Source organism: Carcharhinus amblyrhynchos, chromosome 19 (genome assembly GCF_965287045.1).
Source record: "Carcharhinus amblyrhynchos chromosome 19, sCarAmb.v2.hapA, whole genome shotgun sequence".
Classification (NCBI taxonomy): domain Eukaryota; kingdom Metazoa; phylum Chordata; class Chondrichthyes; order Carcharhiniformes; family Carcharhinidae; genus Carcharhinus; species Carcharhinus amblyrhynchos.
In genome coordinates this window covers 18,843,022-18,861,475 of record NC_137342.1, presented here as the reverse complement: position 1 = coordinate 18,861,475, position 18,454 = coordinate 18,843,022, and the positions used below count along the sequence as shown (strand labels likewise).

The 18,454-nt window shown below is 42.0% G+C and overlaps 1 protein-coding gene across 1 annotated transcript in view; it reads right to left on the bottom strand.

Moving 5' to 3' along the window:
* LOC145355353 (cAMP-dependent protein kinase type II-beta regulatory subunit-like) overlaps positions 1-15,424 on the bottom strand; it is an 89,535-nt gene extending 74,111 nt beyond the window's left edge. Inside the window, exon 1 of the mRNA XM_080207331.1 lies at positions 14,756-15,424. Coding sequence (XP_080063457.1) covers positions 14,756-15,038 — 283 coding nt within the window. The 5' untranslated portion in view covers positions 15,039-15,424. The remainder of the gene's footprint in view (positions 1-14,755) is intronic.
* Between the last annotated feature and the right edge of the window lie 3,030 nt (positions 15,425-18,454).

The window sequence follows — 18,454 nt, the reverse complement described above, 5'->3', positions numbered from 1 at the left end:
AAGTACAAGTTAAAGAGTATTGTCTCCAGACAGGACAGTTAGTAAGATTTTGCAAGCCCAGGCAATTTGTTACGACGGTTACAGACAGTGCAACATGAACCCAAGATCCCGCTTGAGGCTGTCCTCATGTATGCGGAACTTCAACATGTCATTGATGGAGACGAACATCTCGCCAAGGTCATCCCCACACTCCCACTTCTTGCCTTCAAACATCCGCACAACCTCAAACAGATGAGTGTCCACGGCAAACTACCCAGCCTTCAGGAGAACAGTGACCACGACACCACACAACCCTGTCACAGCAACTTCTGCAAGACGTGCCAGATCGTTGACACAGATGCCATCATCTCACGTGAGAACACCATCCGCCAGGTACACGATACATACTCTTGCAACTCGGCCAACGTCATCTACCTGATATGCTGCAGGAAAGGATGTCCCGAGGCATGATACATTGGGGAGACCTTGCAGACACTACGGCAATGGATGAATGAATACTGCTCGACAATCAGCAGGCAAAAGTGTTCTCTTCCTGTTGGGGAACACTTCAGCGGTCACTGCATTCAGTTCTGACCTTCGGGTGAGTGTTCTCCAAGGCGGCCTTCATGACACACGACAGTGTGGAGCCGCTGAGCAGAGACTGATAGCCAAGTTCCACACACATGAGGACGGCCTCAACCGGGATCTTGGGTTCATGTCACACTATCTGTAACCCTCATAACGATTTGCCTGGGCTTGCAAAATCTCACTAACTGTCCTGTCTGGAGATAATACACATCTCATTAACCTGTGCTTAATGCTCTCTCCACTCACATTGTCTGCATCTTTAAGACTTGGTTACCTCGCATTCCAATCATTATTTTGTAAATTGAGTTTGTCTTTATATGCCTTGTTTGTGAACAGAACACCCACTCACCTGACGAAGGGGCACCAAATAAACCTGTTGGACTTTAACCTGGTGTTGTGAGACTTCTCACTGCATGCACACAGGGCATCCAAAGTTGTAGTACAGGTATATAGTTTAATGTTGGAGGAAAGGTCTGTTGAAAATAAAACATTCAAGAGGGACGGAATCTGGAAGCAACTTTGTGTTATCATTGAAAAAGATTAACATCCATTCCATCATTACTATAATGCAGCTTGAATTTTCTAAGGCCTACTTTACTCCATCTATTTGATCACATTTTTGGCTACCTTCCCCAACTCTTTCATACCTTATTTGGTGACCCAGTGATCCACTCAAAGCCTTGTTGCTATGTTGAAGACTCTTGGATTTAGTTTCTGCTTTGGCTGCAAGCGAGAATTTGCACCCAAAACACGTTTGTTAGGTTACACTCCAAATTTCCATTAAATCTATCTGCTTAGCCAAAAGTCAAATGTTCCACGAACCAGAGCAACTGGAAAGCATATCACCATGTAACTGAATAGGTTTTTTTCCCTTATTATAAACTATTCCTTGATGTATTTAAGGATGGAAACATGTTGCAATTTTATTAATGGGTTTACACCAAAATTAAGCATTTTTAAATAAGGGTGATTAGTTCCCCATCTATGAGTGCTGATTTTTAAAATCACTGAAAATGACTTGTAAATCTATATTTAACTATTTTAAATATTTCATTGGTGTACACTAGTCAACTTCTAAGTGAATTAAATAATTTTGATTTGAGAAAACAAAGTTCTCTTGAAACTTACTTGCTTTGAGCAGCCAGACGTCAGGAACATGCGGCATTTCCCACCAAGTTTATCTGGTATCTTACTGGCTGCTGCAGGGACACATTTCCATGCAGCTCAGTGGTACCTGGGCCACTGCACCTGAATGCCTAAGTAAATGAAGGCAACTTGAAAAGCCTACCTAAACCAGTGCAACTGGCAGAATCTTGCAAATTTGATCAAGGGCCTGGCCAGTTTTTTTGAATGAAGCCTGATTTAGCATCTATTCTTCACCCTCTCCTTTCCTTCACCCCAATGTACAGTACGAAAGGCATGGTTTGTCTGCATAACATGCAAGAAACAAATCATTTTCACTGTATCCCAATACATGACATGCATTGGCAGCAGGGATCAAGTGAATCCATTGTAGTGTAGGGGATATATGAGTAGAGTTATCAGGAGGGCAAAAAGGGGACACAAGATTCTTTTGGCAGACAAGGCAAAGAAGAATCATAGAACCATAGAAAATTACAGCTCAGAAACAGGCCTTTTGGCCCCTCTTGGCTGCGCCGAACCATTTGGTACAAGAAATCCAAAGGGTTTCTACAAATACATAAAGGGCAAAAGAGTAACTAGAGAGAGAGTAGGGTCTCTTAAGGATCAACAAGGTCATCTATATGCAGATCCACAAGAGACTGGTGAGATCCTAAATGAATATTTCTCATCAGTATTTACTGTTGAGAAAAGCATGGATGTTAGGGAACTTGGGGAAATAAATAATGATGTCTTAAGGAGTGTACATATAACAGAGGAGGTGGTACTGGAAGTCTTAAAGCACATCAAGGTAAATAAATCTCCAGGACCTGATAAAGCATATCCCTGGACATGGTGGGAGACTAGGGAGAAAATTGCGAGTCCCCTAGCAGAAACAGTTGTATCATCGATAGTCACAGGTGAAGTGCCTGAAGAGTGGAGGGTGGTAAATGTTGCGCCTTTGTTTAAAAAGGGCTGCAGGGAAAAGCCTGAGAACTACAGGTGAGCCTCGCATCTGTGGTGGGTAAGCTGTTGGAAGGTATTTTGAGAGACAGAATCTACAGGCATTTAGAGACGCAAGGACTAATTAGGGACAGTCAGCATGGCTTTGTGAGTGGAAAATCATGTCTCACAAATTTGATTGAGCTTTTTGAAGGGGTAACCCTTCAAAACTTTTTGAGGGTAGATCAGGGCTGTGCAGCTGATGTTGTCTACATGGACTTTAGCAAGGCCTTTGACAAAGTACCGCATGGTAGATTGTTGCATAAGATTAAATCTCACAGGATCCAGGTGAGGTAGCTAAATGGATACAAAATTGGCTTCTTGACAGAAGCCAGAGGGTGGTTGTAGAGGGTTGTTTTTCAACCTGGAGGCCTGTGGTCAGTGGTGTGCCTTGGTGCTGGGTCCACTGTTATTTGTATTTATATTAATGATTTGGATGAGAATATAGGCGATATGGTTACTAAGTTTGCAGATGACACCAATACAGGTGGCATAGTGGACAGTGAAGAAGGTTATCTCCAATTGCAACAGGATCTTGATCAATTGGGCTGACAAATGGCAGGTGGAGTTTAATTTTGATAAATATGAGGTGATGCATTTTGATAGACTGAACCAGGGCAGGGCTTACTCGGTTAACGGTAGGGCATGGGGGAGAGTTACAGATCAAAGAATACAGGCTCATAGCTCCTTGAAAGTGACATCACAGGTGGACAGAGTAGTGAAAAAGGCATTCGGCATGCTTGGTTTCATTGGTCAGAACATTGAATACAGGAGTTGGGACACCTTGTTGAAGTTGTGCAAGATATTGGTAAGGCCACACTTGGAATACTGCGCACAGTTCTGGTCACCCTATTATAGAAAGTATATTATTAAACTAGAAAGAGTGCAGAGGGGATTTACTAAGATGCTCCTGGGACTTGACAGTTTGAGTTATAAGGAGAGGCTGGATAGACTAGGACTTTTTCTCTGGAGCATAGGAGGCTGAGAGGTGATCTTATAGAGGTCGATCAAATAATTAGGGACACAGATCAACTGGATAGTCAATATTGTTTCCCAAAGGTAGGGGAGTCTAAAACTAGAGGGCATAAGTTTAAGGTGAGTGGGGAAAGATACAAAAATGGTCCAGAGGGGCAACTTTTTCACACCAAGGGTGATGAGTGTCTGCAACAAGTTCAGTAAAAGGGGGTACAATTTTGTCTTTTAAAAAGCATTTAGACAGTTACATGGTTACAATGGGTGTAAAGGGACACGGGCCAAATGTGGACAATTAGGACTAGCTTAAGAGTTTAGAAAAAAGGTGGCATGGCCAAGTTGGGCCAAAATGCCTGTTTCCATGCTGTAATCTTGATGACACTGACAATCATAAATCAAACCATAAAAGTTGACAGAAAACACGTGTAAGGCCTGTCCTAGTTCAATCTACCAAAACGCATCACCTCGCATTTATCAAAATTAAACTCCATCTGCCATTCATCAGCTCTCTGGCCTAATTGGCCACTCACTTAAAATCCCCCAATCCTCTGTATTGGTTCAACCAGTTCTGTCCAGATCGTGCTAAAACAACGAGCAAAAACTCAACAAATCACATGGACCAGGAAGTCCAATGAAGTCTATTCTGCTTTCTACTCATACAATTAAGCTTACATGACCAATAATAGCACAAATTATTAAATATAATTCGATAAACGGAGGCCACCTAACCAGAGAATAACACATTTCCTCTCCTTAAGGAGTATATTAGTCGACATTATCAGCTTCTTTATAATGTTATAGAAGTTTCTATTATGGGTTGAACATTTTTAAGTGCTTTCAAATGTAATTTATTGATCTAATACCAACTTGTTGCACTAAATGTAAAATGCAGTGGCACATTAAACATTAGATCAGAGCAATAGTCAGTGGTACATGTCATGTTGCCCTTGGTGTATCGATGTTCCAGTGACCAGATGCAAACCAATGATGAGGACATGTTATTGTTAGGCTGCTTATTTTATCGAGTTTTACCTACTTTGTAGTTGTACCAATTTGTTAGTTAGATGTATAGAAGTTAATTTATGTTCTGCCAAGGTGCAAAATATATAAAGTGGTAATCACAAAGTAAATTTCCATGGATTGTACTTTAACACTTATTAATAGTATCAATAATAAAAGCCAAAATCTTAGATAAATACTAAATGCAGACCCTCTCAAAAACACCACCACAGATTAGTTTATTTATGACTGTCACAAGTAGGCTTAACATTGCAATGAAGTTACTGCGAAATCCCTAGTCGCCACACTCTGGCGCCTGTTTGGGCACACCGATAGGGAATTTAGCATGGCCAATGCACCTAACTAGCATGTCTTTCAGACTGTGGGAGGAAACTGGAGCACCCAGAGGAACCCATGCAAGCACAGGGAGGACATGCAAATTCCACACAGACAGTGATCCAAGCCAGGAATCAAACCCGGGTCCCTGGTGCTGCAAGGCAGCAGTGCGAATCACTGTGCCGCCAGATCCAACAAAGCTGAAATCAACGTATTACTGTAAAATTGTATAAATATTAACGTCAACAAGATTCCAGCAATTTGTCCATTCCACTATTTGCTTTTAAAATCAAATTGGTGTGCTTAAAGTAGAAATTTTATTCATTTTGCAGTGGCCATTCTATTTAGCAGGTTCATTCTGCAGAACAACACGGATAGCAAGCAAAGGCTAATTTAATGTGTAAAAGAAATATCTTGACCAAAAAAAACCTCAAAAAGATACTGACCATGGAACTTGCTGCATCAACGTGGCAATGTCAAGACCCTCAAAAGCACATAAAAAGTGTTGATACCATCTAAAGTCAGAGTCTTGAATTGAAGGCAACCAGTATCAAACCTGATAGGGAGGCTTAAAATTTGGTAATAATTATGATTTCCCAGATAGCATAATAACATGGCAACATGAATGCATCAAATATGAAAGTGGCAAAGGAAGGAAGTTATCCATATGCAAGTAAGACTTCATATTGTCAAAAGAGAAAAAATGAAATCACAAAAGTTATTGGCGGGGGACTTCTGTTCAAGGTATTGAAGGTAAAAGCAGTTAGAAAAGCAATGGCTGCTAGCAAAAAGCCAGCATATTACATTTCTGAAAAGTGTGTGCATACTTGTAGAAGAGTGGACCAAACACCATTATCTGACCAACAGGGGATGATTAGATTCAAGGACATCGCTTCAAAATTACCAATCTCATGAACAGTTAGCAACAATCTAAATGAATCGCAGAAGATCAGGAAACAGCATTTTTTTTGAGGATTATGGAATCATCTTTGCGTAATTAAACAGCCACAAATAGGCCAGCTTAATCTTTTGGATGACATTAAACGTTACAGGTAGGCAGAAAAATATCCCACATCTTTGATGAATGGGGAGTTCCCAAAAAAGAACTGGGCAAAATTTAACTGTCAATCAGCATCACTTGGAAGTTCAATAGGTCAAAAAGTACATCATTGGTTGTTAGGTGCAGGAAAGAATCTTATGAACACAAGATTTTCTGTCATAATAGTATGTGTGACTAGCAATAATTAGTTATTTTAAAAACCTGTCCACCTGGGTAACTGTAAAATACAATGCATGAAAAATTGGGTTGAGGAGGTCAAAAGAATTCTGAATCCCAGAGCTTTTCACATCAGCCCCATGCAAACTATCCAATGTTAAAACTGTTCACGGTGGATGAATAAAATACCAGATTCAGGCTCCATATGATGTAACAAACTTCTTGAGCAGCTTAACATGAATGAAGTGAGCAGCAGAGCATGCCAGAAGCAGCACAAACCAGAATTAAAAATGAGGTGCCAACCTAGTGAAGCTACAACATAGGTGGACCTGTATGCCAAACAGCAGGAATGGCATGCAACCGGGCTAAGAAATCCTACAACGAAAAGTCCAGATCAGCAGTCCTGTCACATCCAGCCATGAACAGTAGCGGACAGTTATCCAACTCACTGGAGGAGTTGGCTCCACAAATTATCCCCATCCTCGATAATGGGGGAGCCCAGTACACCATCAGTGCAAGAGGCAAGGCTGAAACATTTGCAATCACATTTAGCCAGGAGTGCCAAGCAGATGGTTGATCTCAGCCTCCTCTGTAAGTTCCAAGATTCATATAGATGCCAGTTTTCGACCAATTTGATTTATTCCACATGAAATCAAGACATTGCTGAAGGCAGTGGATGTGAAAGTGTTGGGCCCCAACAATATTCCGGTAGTGCTGAAAACCTGTGCTACATTAGCATTCTCCCGATAATATAGCAAAATGCCTAGGAATGTCCAACCCACAAAAAGCAACAAATCCAACCCAGCTAATCGTCACCCCAACAGTCTACTGTCAATCATTAGTAAAGTGATGGAAGGTATTGACAATAATGCTACTCAAGTGGCACTCACACAATAATAAACACAGTTGGCTCCAGATCTCTTTACAGCCTTGGCTCAAACATGGACAAAAGAGCTGAATGCTGAGGTGAGTTGAGAGTGACTGCCCTTGACATCAAGGCAGAACTTGACCAAGTGTGGCATCAAGAAGCCCTAGTAAATCTGGAATCAATTGGAAACGGGGACAACTCTACCCTAGTTGAAGCCATACTGGCATGAAGGACAATGGTGGTCAATCACCCAAGTCCTAGAACATCAAACCAGGAGTTCCTCAGAGTAGTGTCATAGTCCCAACTAAGTTCAGCTGCTTCATCAATGACTTTGCCTCCGTCACAAGTTCAGAAACAGGGATATTCGCACAACGTTCAGCATCTGTTAGAACTCCTCAGATACTGAAGCTGTTTGTGTCCAAATGCAGCAAATTATTGACAATAACCAGGCTTGGGCCGATAAGTGGCAAGTAACAGTCACGCCAGACAATGAACATTCCAACAGAGAATACAATCTTCAATTGGCATTAACTTCCCTAACCCCTCCACTATCAAAATCCTGGGGGTTAACACTGACCAAAAAAATATTCTGGACAGGATTATAAATACTGTGGCTACAAGAAGGTGGAAATACAGCTGCAAGTAACTATCTCCTGACTCCCCAAAGCCTATCCACCATCTACAAGGCACAAGTCAGGAGTATGATGAGTAGTCCCTACTTGCCTGGATGAGTGCAATTTCAACAACAATCAAGAATCTTGACAGCATCCAGGACAAAACCACCTACTTGAATGCCATGCCATCCATCACCTTAAATATTCATCCCTCCACCACTGACAAACAGTGCCAGCAGTGTATAAGATTTACTAGATGCACTGCAGCAACTCATCAAGCCTCCTTCAATAGCACTTTCCAAATCTGTGATCTCTGCTACTTAGAAAGACAAGAGAGCAACTAAGAAATTGGAACACCACCACCTGCAAGTTCTCCTCTAAGCCACACACCATCCTGACTTGGAGCTATCAATACCATTCCTTCACTGTCACTGGATTCAATTTCTGGAACTCCCTCCCTAACAGTACTGTGGATGTACCTACATCATATGGACTACAGCGGTTCAAGAAAGTCACCTCTGCCTTCGCAAGAACAATTAAGGATGTGCAACAAATGCTGACCAAGCCAGTTATGTCTACATTCCTTGAAAGCAAAAAAAAACAAAGTGATTTATTAAGGTTGGAATTAGACAAAGAACACTTGACGCACTTTTTAAAATCTTTCCTGGGATGTGGGCATCACTGGCAAGGCCAGCATTTGATTCCTATATCTGATTGCCGTTGAAGTGAATAGCTTACGAGGCCACTTCAGAGACAGTTAAGAATGAACTGCATTGCTGTGTGTCTGGAGTCAATGTAGGCCAAACTGCGTAAGGAGCACAGATTTGCCTCTCTGAATGACATTTGTGCATCAGATGGGTTTCACAACATTCCATGATCATTGTCATGGTCACCAATGCAGAGACTAGCTTTATATTTCAGATTTATTAATTAAATTTAAATTCCACCAGCTGCCAAGGTGGAATTTGAACCTACCCCAGAGCATTAGCGTGAACCTTAATCCAGCTACATTGCCATCAGGCAACCATTCCCCACAAATTATATTAAGAGTACTTCCCAAAGAAGTCTTTGTTGTTTCTAGGTAAACGAAACTACAAGATTGAACAGCATTCTGATCTGGAATAAAGGGAGTGGTAATAAGTCTCTGTGGCAATGAATCAGTTTTTAAAAATTCATTCATGGGATGTGGATATCAAAGCCAAGGCCAGCATTTATTACTCATCCCCAATTGCCCTTGGGAAGACTGTGGTGAGCTGCCTTCTTGAATAGATGCGGTTAATATGGTGTAGGTATACACAGTGTTGTTAGGAAGGGAGTTCATGCATTTTGACCCAGTCACAGTGGAAGGATAATTTCCAACTCAGGATGATGACTGGCTTGGAGGGGAACCTCCAGTGATGGTGTTTTCATATGTCCGTTGTCTGTGTCCTTCAAGATGGTAGCCATCACTGGTTTGAAAGGTGCAGTCTAAGGAATCTTGGAGAGTTCTTACAGAGCATCTTCGTGATGGGACACAATGTTGCTACTGTGCTGGATGGTGGAGGGAGTGAATGTTTGTGGATGTGGTGCCAATCAAGTGGGCTGCTTTGTCCTGGATGGTGTCAAGCTTCTGAGTGTTGTTGGAGCTGCACTCATCCAGGCAAGGGGAAAATATGCCATCACACTCCTGACTTGTGCCTTGTAGATGGTGGAGAGACTTTGCCACAGGGAAGGAGGTGACATAGTAGTTTGTTGCTGGACTTGTAATCCAGAGACCCAGGGTAATGCACACAGAGTTCAAATCCCACCACTGCAGATGGCGAAATTTATATTCAATAAAAATCTGGAATTAGAAGTCTAACGATAACCACGAAACTATTGTCAATGATCATAAAAAGCAATCCTTAAGGGATGGAAATCTGTTGAGCTTGCCTGGTAATGGCACTGACTATCAAGAGCTGATGGTGAGATTCTCTCCTATTGCAGATGGTGAATGTCTGGCACTTGTGTGTGGTGTGAATGTTCTTGCCACTTGTCAGCTGGACATTATCCAGGTCTTGCATTTGGACATGGACTGTTTGAGTATGAGGAGCTGTGAAATGGTTCATTGAGAACATCATTAAAAAACATCTTCACTTCTGTCCTTACGATGAAAGGAAGGCCTTTGATCAAGCAACTGAAGATGTTTGGGCCTGCAGGAGTTCTTCAGGGTAATGTCTGGGAAGTGAGATAATAGACTGTACACTGACTAGTTTTGCAAAGGCTCCTTGATGCCACATTTGGTCAAATGTTGCTCTGATGTCAAGGGTTGTCACTCTCACCTCATCTGGCATTCAGCTCTTTTTTTCATGCTTGAACCAGGTCTGTAACGAGGTCAGGAGCTGAGTGGCCCCGGCAGAACCCAAACTGAATGTCACTGAGGTTTTGCTAAGCTAGTGCCACTTGACAGCACTGTTGAAAACCTCTTCCAACATTTACTGATGATTGAGAATGGACTGATAGAGCACTAATTCACAGGGTTGGATTTGTCCTGTTTTGTGTATTCAGGATGTGGAGATGCCGGCGTTGGACTGGGGTAAACACAGTAAAAAGCCTCAAAACACCAGGTTAAAGTCCAACAGATTTATTTGGTAGCAAAAGCCGCTGGCTTTCGGAATGCTTGCTGCTTCTTCGTCAGGTGAAGGGGAGTTCTGTTCACAAACAGAGCATATAAAGACACAAACTCAATTTACAAAATAATGGTGGAATCTGAGTTTTTACAAGTAATCAAGTCTCAGAGGTATAGACAATGTGAGCGAAGAAAGCATTAAGTACAGGTTAAGGAGATGTGTATTGTCTCCAGACAGGACAGTTAGTGAGATTTTGGAAGCCCAGGCAAGTCGTGGGGATTACAGATAGTGTGACATGAACCCAAGAGCCCGGTTGAGGCCGTCCTCATGTGTGCGAAACTTGGCTATCAGCCTCTGCTCAGCGACTCTGCGCTGTCGTGTGTCATGAAGACTGCCTTGGAGAACGCTTACCCAAAAATCAGAGGCCGAATACCCGTGATTGCTGGAGTGTTTCCCAACAGGAATAGAATGCGCTTGCCTGGTGATTGTCGAGCACTGTTCATTTATCCACTGTCGTAGCATCTGGGGATCCATGGGGAATTCCACCATTATTTCGTCAATTGAGTTTGTGTCTTTATATGCCCTGTTTGTGAACAGAGTTCCCTCTCACCTGACGAAGGAGCAGCAAGAGGTCCGAAAGCTAGTGGCTTTTGCTACCAAATAAACCTGTCGGACTTTAACCTGGTGTTGTGAGACTTCTTATTGTGTGTTCAGGGCAAACCTCGGCAGTTTTCCACATTGCCAGGTAGATGCCAGTGTTGTAACCATATTTGAACAGTTTGGTGAGGGGCATGGCAAGTTCTGGACCACAAGTCTTCAGAACTACTGTTGGAATATTATCAGGGCCCATGGTCTTTGTTATTATGCAATACCTTCAACCCTTTCTTTATATTACTTAGTGAATAGAATTGGCTGCAGGCTGACGTGTGAAGCTGGGGACCTCCAATGGAGGCTGAGTTGGATCATCCACTCAGCACTTTTGGCAGAGGATAGTTGCGAATTCTTCAGTCTCGTATTTGCACTGATGTGTTGAGCTCCACCATCATTTGAGGATGGGGATATTTATGGACTCTCCTCCTCCAGTTGTTTAATTGTCCACCATCATTCATGACAGGATGTGGCAGGATTGCAGGGCTTAGCTCTGTCTTTCGCTTGCTGCTCATGCTGTTTGACATGCAGGTAGTCTAGTGTTGTAGCTTCACCAGGTTGACACCTCATTTTTAGGTATGACTGGTGCTGCCGCTAATGTACCCTCCTGCACTCTTCATTCTCTTAGTTCAGCTAACATGACAAAACCTTTTTATTAAGCTAAACGGAGAAATTCAGGCAAGTGTCAGAAGCTGGTATATCAAGACACAATCAAGGCTGGAAAAAACAAGTAGAGATGCTAAAACAAAAATATGGTTTAGATTACAGGAAAATTAAAGAAGAGTTCTAGATTTTGGATGTACTGGGAAAGATGCCATCAGGTTTTTGAATGGACTTATCTCACATTGAGTCAATTTTTCTCTACACCTCAGCTATGACTGTAGCACTACATCCTGTACTTTCTCCTTTCCTTCTCTATGTATGGTATGCTTTGTCTGTACAGCATGCAAGAAACAATACTTTTCACTGTATAGTAATACATGTGACAATAATAAATCAAATGTGCTAAGGAACAAAAAAATTGGTCACAAAGTTCAAGAGAAATGTTATAATAAGTGATTTACAAAAGCTGTAGTGAAAGTGTTGTTTTTACATTTCCAGATTATTGAAATATTTTGTATTATGGTTAACTGCCATGATTTCAGTTGTATTTTAAAACAAGAATGAAAAGCTTCATTATCTTGGTAATCTAATAGCAGAATAATGGTTATCAGCTGTAAAATACTGAAACCAAAATTAGAAGAGCTAGACGGACGTGTCCGAAAATTATGCTAAGAGAAGCAGATGGCAAAATGACATTTGGAATTACAAGAGTGCAACGTGTGGTAAAGGCTGATCCGACTGACTACAGAGAACTTTACGGACATCTGCTTTGTTATTTTTAATCAAGCTCAGTCAGATATCCAAAAACAGCATTAAAATTACACAAACAATGTACATCTAATGCTCTACTGATCCGAGGTATAATGTTATAACACTGATAAAGCCCCTCCACCTCCACCTCATTATCTGCCTTAAAAAACTTGTCTTTGCAAAAACTTTTTGATGATCTCTCCAGCTAGCTCCTTCTCCGATTCAATTCAACAAAATCCCCGGATGTTTCTGTGAGCTTTTTGAAACTTTTGCACATGAAACAAGCATACGCGTACATAAGTGAATACACCTGTCAATTTCTTATATAAATTCTTCTAACCACATTGAAGATGAAAACATCCTTTGTAAACAGTTCTCCACCAGTAGAAACTCTCCAATGGCAGAAGACTAACATTGCTGAGACAACATTTAGTAAGAACTTATGAGAGATATTAAAACATCCAGGATTCATGAGTTTAAATTACAACCGGCCATGTAAAGACAACACTTTGGCTCAACTTTGCTTGTGCAATGCTATGGCAGATCAGTTCTGACACAGTGTTTGCTTCCTGTTGCACACCACTGATTGGAATGCTAACTTGCTGTAACATAGTTTGAGATCAGAATAGTTTGAGGTTCCTTACTCAACCCTAATTGCATATCAGTCACAAGTTATGATTACTGGTTAAATTTAGGAGGCACAAAACTCCATTTACAAGCAGCAGATTTCCCTCCTGAAATGCTGGATCACTGCTAACAGTGAGCATTTAATTCATGGAAACTTCCATCGACTAAAGATTATGCTGCCTCTGCAATTTCTCCAATTGACAACTGAGAAACCTTGGACACAGCATTAAAGCTGTCTTTATTTATGCTTTGCCTGAAGATATTGTCAGATACAAGTCATAATGCAATTTTCACAACACCTGCCAATACTGGTGTGACACACTGGCACAGCGGTTAGGACTGTTGCCTCGCAGCGCCAGGGTCACAACTTCAATTCCTGGTTTGGGTAACTGTCCCATTCTACCTCCATTTGCATGGGATTCCTCTGGGTGCTCCAGTTTCCTCCCACATTCCAAAAGACGTGCAGGTTAGATTCATTGGCCATGCTAGATTCTCCTTGGTGTTCCCAAACAGGAGCCAGAGTCTGACGATTAGGGAATTTTCACAGTAACTTAATTGCAATGTTAATTGCAGCCTGCTTGTGACACCAATAAATAAATTTACAACTTTAAATTATGCAGAGCAGCAAACAGTTCAATGTAACAAGGGACATAATCTGGTCCCTCCTCGGGATTTAGGAATGGAGTTATTCAAGATGGATTTATGGAGGGAAGGGGCAGAGAAAGGAGCAATAAACTTTAATGATGTCAAACAAGGTGCTGAGATACTGGTTATAATGTATAGGATTACAAACTGTAGCATTACAAATTATAATAATACTTCATGTAAGAGCAAAGTAAGGTTAACTAATAGCTCTGTATAATGACTGGGTTAACTCTGATCTCTGCACACGTTATTAAACTTTGCGCTCACGGTTGTCGCATGGCAATCAATTGCTTTTCAGCCTTCCTGTTTAGTTTCTCATACTGAAACCAAATTAAAGAAATTCCTTTCTGAAAAATATTACACATCTAGAAAAGCACCATGTCAAGTTGGCAGCATTTCTGCTCACAGGCTCATTGGGGTGTTATCAGTGAGTTGTGCATTAACCAACGCTGCGTCCAACTAACACTGGAAACAATTCGAAAATGATAAAACAGTAACCATCACTTGCCACATCCAACACTAATATTTTTACTCCAACAAAAAGAAACACAAGCTACAGGGGATTTTGATTAAAGTGTAGATCAGACGACGTGTCCTGTGGGGCTGCAATTAATGAGGCCGACTGCCCACACAGCCAATTACACACATCACAGAAAAACAGACCATTCGGCCCAACAAGCGACTGGCAGCTGCATATGAGCTTCCTTCCACTAATCACCCAATCTGGCATACCACAGGAGGAGGCCATTCGGGTCATCTTGTACATTTGAGAGGGTTAATCACTGGAGGAGGCTCGCACGAGGTTGGCATAGGTTTCCTCCGGGTGCTCTGGTTTCCTCACACAGTCCGAAAGACTTGCTGGTTAGGTGAAATGGCCATATTAAATTCTCCCTCGGTGTACCCAAACAGGCGCCGGAGTGTGGCGACTAGGGGATTTTCACAGTAACTAAATTGACCTGCTAACAATAATAAATAAACTTTTAAAAAAAAGGACCAGCTGGGCCGAATGGTCTCCTGAAGTGCCATATTGTAGACTTCCCAGCCCTTTCTCCCTCTTGCACTGAGCAAGTTTACCATTAAATGACAACACTATGATGTTTCTGTGAAAAAAAAATCCCGCATAATTAAAAGTAAATCTCATTTATTCAAAACCGAGGGCGCATAAAAGTTTCTTTACAAAGAGAAAGAGGGAAATCTGTACCTTCAAACTCTTCGTCCTCCTCCTCTTCCTCCTCCTCTTCTCCGCCGTTCTCCGAGTCGGTTTGCATGGGTTCATCGGCGAAGTTGACCGCCTTACCGGCCCGCAAGGCGCTGCTGCTACCGCCGCCGCTCTTCTCATTGCTGAACGGCAGCTTGTGGCTCGCCTGCAGCTTGCTGAAGTACTGCACGGCGAACTCCACCAGGTCAGCCGGCTGTTTCCTCAGCACTTCCACCGTGAAGCTCTGCAGCAAGTCAGTCAGACCAGCGGGGATTTTAATACTCATTCCTAAATGCTGCGATGCTCAGGGAATGAGCTCTCGCAGAATGGATACAAATGGATGTATGGAGTTTGGGGGGGGGGGGGGGGGCAGTGATTGTAACTTACTAAGTCTCAAACTGGAAACCGCAGTGAAAGCTGGAATTGACCCTAATACTCTGCATTGGGAAGTTGGGAGGGGACGCCGCTTGGCTGAGCGAAAGTGTCACACTGCACTTCCCATTCCCATCCCCTGCCACTTCCCAATGGATAACATTCGCAGCATCTTTCGCAAGAGAACTCCCAGTTTACACGTGATCCCAGAAACCATGGAAACTGCCAGGGTCGGGAATTTACGTCGGTTCAGAACAAAAAAAAATGGACAGTGCAGAGAGAACAGTTTCTATGTAAAAGCTGTCTGCTGTAAAGAGAGCTGGTCAATCAATGCAGCTCCTGTGTGAGTGGTTAAAAGAGAAACAGCAGCAATAATACCAACCCCCGCATCATCTACCGACTCAAGCCACTTAGCATAAAAATCATGAATTGCTATTTTTTCCCCCGAAACATAATCTAATATGGATTGACAGCTGCTTTCTGAACCTTGCTGGTGGCGTATTTAATCCCAACCATTGTCAGAGCACTTTACAAAAACGATGTCATTGTATTCGTAAGTGTTTTCCATTTTCTAAATCTACTTGTAACCCCAGCACATAAGAAAAAGGATTTGCTCCCTCCCCCCTTCCCACCACCACAGTGGAAGGCCATTCGGCCCATTGTGCTTATGCCAGCTCATGTCAGAGCTATTGAATCCATCTATCCTCAGAGATACTGAAATTCTTTTTTTTAACCTTCTCAAGTATTTATGGATGGCATGGTGGCACTGCTACCTCAGTGCCAGGGATCCAATTTCAATTCTGGCCTCAGGTCACTTTCCACGTGGAGTTTGCACATTCTCCTTGTGCCTGCATGGGTTTCCTTTGGGTGGTCCAGTTTCCTCCCACACTCCAAAAATATGCAGCTTAGGTGGACTGGCCATACTAAATTGCCCCTTTGTGTCAGGTAAATATGTAGAATTATGAGGATAGGGCCTAGGTGGAATTGTTATTGTTGCAGGCTTGATGGGCTGAATGGCCTCCTTTGCACTGTTGGGATTCAATGATTCTACTTATCCAATTCCCTTTTCCCCACACCCTCCACTTTTAGGCACCAGCTCTTGTTCGCTAATAGTTCAACTGATATCCCATCAAAGTAGACCTTCAATCAGCTGTTCAGCCCAGAAGAGCATCAGAGATGAGTAAAATTTTGTTTGTACCCAATATCTGCACGTAACATACAGTTATGCAAGCACAAAAAAAACCCATACCTGTGTACACTTTCGAGAAAAGATCACTAGACAGCAATTCAGGAGCAAAAACTCTGTCCTACCTTTCCTCTCCAATGCTCAAAGAGCAATAAGACCAACTGGAACCCTTTGCACTGCTAGGCTAGACCCGACAAACTAAGCATAGGTCAGGAATTGAGTCCAATGTCATCCTGTCTTGGGCCACTAAAAAAATTTACTAATATCTCACTACTTCAGGCCAAGACACAGACGCTAGCTTGGAACCCTGCGTGATACAAAATCCCAAGATTTCAGAGCCTCTGAGGCTTTGCTGAGAAATTATATCTCTTATGATCAATCCACGAGAGTTGATATGTTTATGGCAACAGATTTTATTTATGTAGCTGCTTTCACATACTTAAATGCCCCAAAGCACTTCACATGGGCTATGGATCATATGACAAAAGACTCGGTCAAAGAACTGAGTTTTAAGGAACATCTTAAAACTCCTGGAGGAAATGACAGAGTTTAGGGCTTTGGCTGGTGAGTATACACAAGGGACATGAATTGGAATAGCACAGATATATTTGTGTGATTTCCATTTTGGCTGTGCAGAAATTTCTTCCAGCTAAATACTGGGAAGGCAAAGACATGGGGGACTGTGGGAATTATATGGCTGTTCGTGCAGCAGGATTTTCTGATCCCACTGCAGTTAACGGAGATTTGGCAGAGTGCCAAATTCTCCACTTTCACTAGCAGCAGGGTGTGAACAGCTGGTAAGGTTGCACCCATTGTCTTTGGTCCCCACCACAAGTTTTCTTCTCTAGCCACCAATTCCATTCCTCTTCCCAAGGCTAAACCAGTCTGTTCGCTACCTTGGTATCATCTGACCCGATATGAGCTTCCAACCACTATCACCCCATCAGTAAGGCCATCTATTGTCACTTAATTAATATTGCTCAACTCTGCCTCTGCCTCAAGTCATCTGCTGCTGAAATCCATTCATTTATTAACTCTGGATTTGACTATTCTAACACACTCCTGACAGGCCTCCCATGTCCTTTCCTCCATAAACTTGAGGTAATTTAAAACTCTGCTGTACAAGTCTTTACTCATCCTGTTCACCTACCAGTCCTGTGTTCACTAACATACTGGCTTCCAGTGAAGCAACACTTGACTTTAAAATTCTTGTCTTTGTTTCAAATCCCCCACACCTTCGTCCCTAAGATATCTGCGCTCATCTGGCCTCTTGAACATTCTCCATTTTAATCAGTCCACCACTGATGGCCATACTTTCAGCTATCAAGGCACTAAACATCTGCAATTCCCTTCCTAAACTTCTCGGTCTCTCGCCTGTCTTTCTTCCTTTAAGATAAGCCTTAAAACTTACCTCTCGTACCAAGCTTTGGGTCATTTGACCTAACACCTCCTCATGTGGCTTAATGTCAAAACATTTTCCATAATCTTCCTGTAAAACAACTTAGGACATTTTATTACTTTACTGGTGCTATGTGAATACAAGTTGTTGTTGTTAGTTGTAATACAAGAGGAGATTACAGAGATAGGGAGAAAGAGCTATGGAAGGTAAGGATGAGAGTCTTTAGTCAATGAATGGGTCAATGACTCAGATACCCAATACATAATGGCCAAATCTGCATATGCTACCCAGACCTTGAGGAACAGTTGAATTGGAAGAGGCAACTCATGAAATTACAGAACATAGACAAAATATGCAACTAAGAAAAGAAGAAGATGATGGTTTAATATGAACAAAATTAAAGTACTGCACGTAAAAAAAAGTAAAACATATGCATTATTAATAGCACTGAAATAGCAAAGGATGAAGCGATCATTTGAAATATTTGTAGACTTTGTGCTTACATGTCAATCAATGCAGGACTGGAACCAACAAAAACAATAAAATATCAAACTACAACATAGTCAAGACAGTCAGAGAATGGAGTTATAAAACTGGAGATTACTTGGTCAGGCTACACCTTCAGTTTGGTATTGAAATCTGGGCATGGAGTCACAACAAAAACATTCAGGTGTTGTAGACAGTGTAAAGAAGCCGCACAAAGCTGATCCCCAATTTCTGAAGTCTGTGTCCTCAGAAGGTCCGA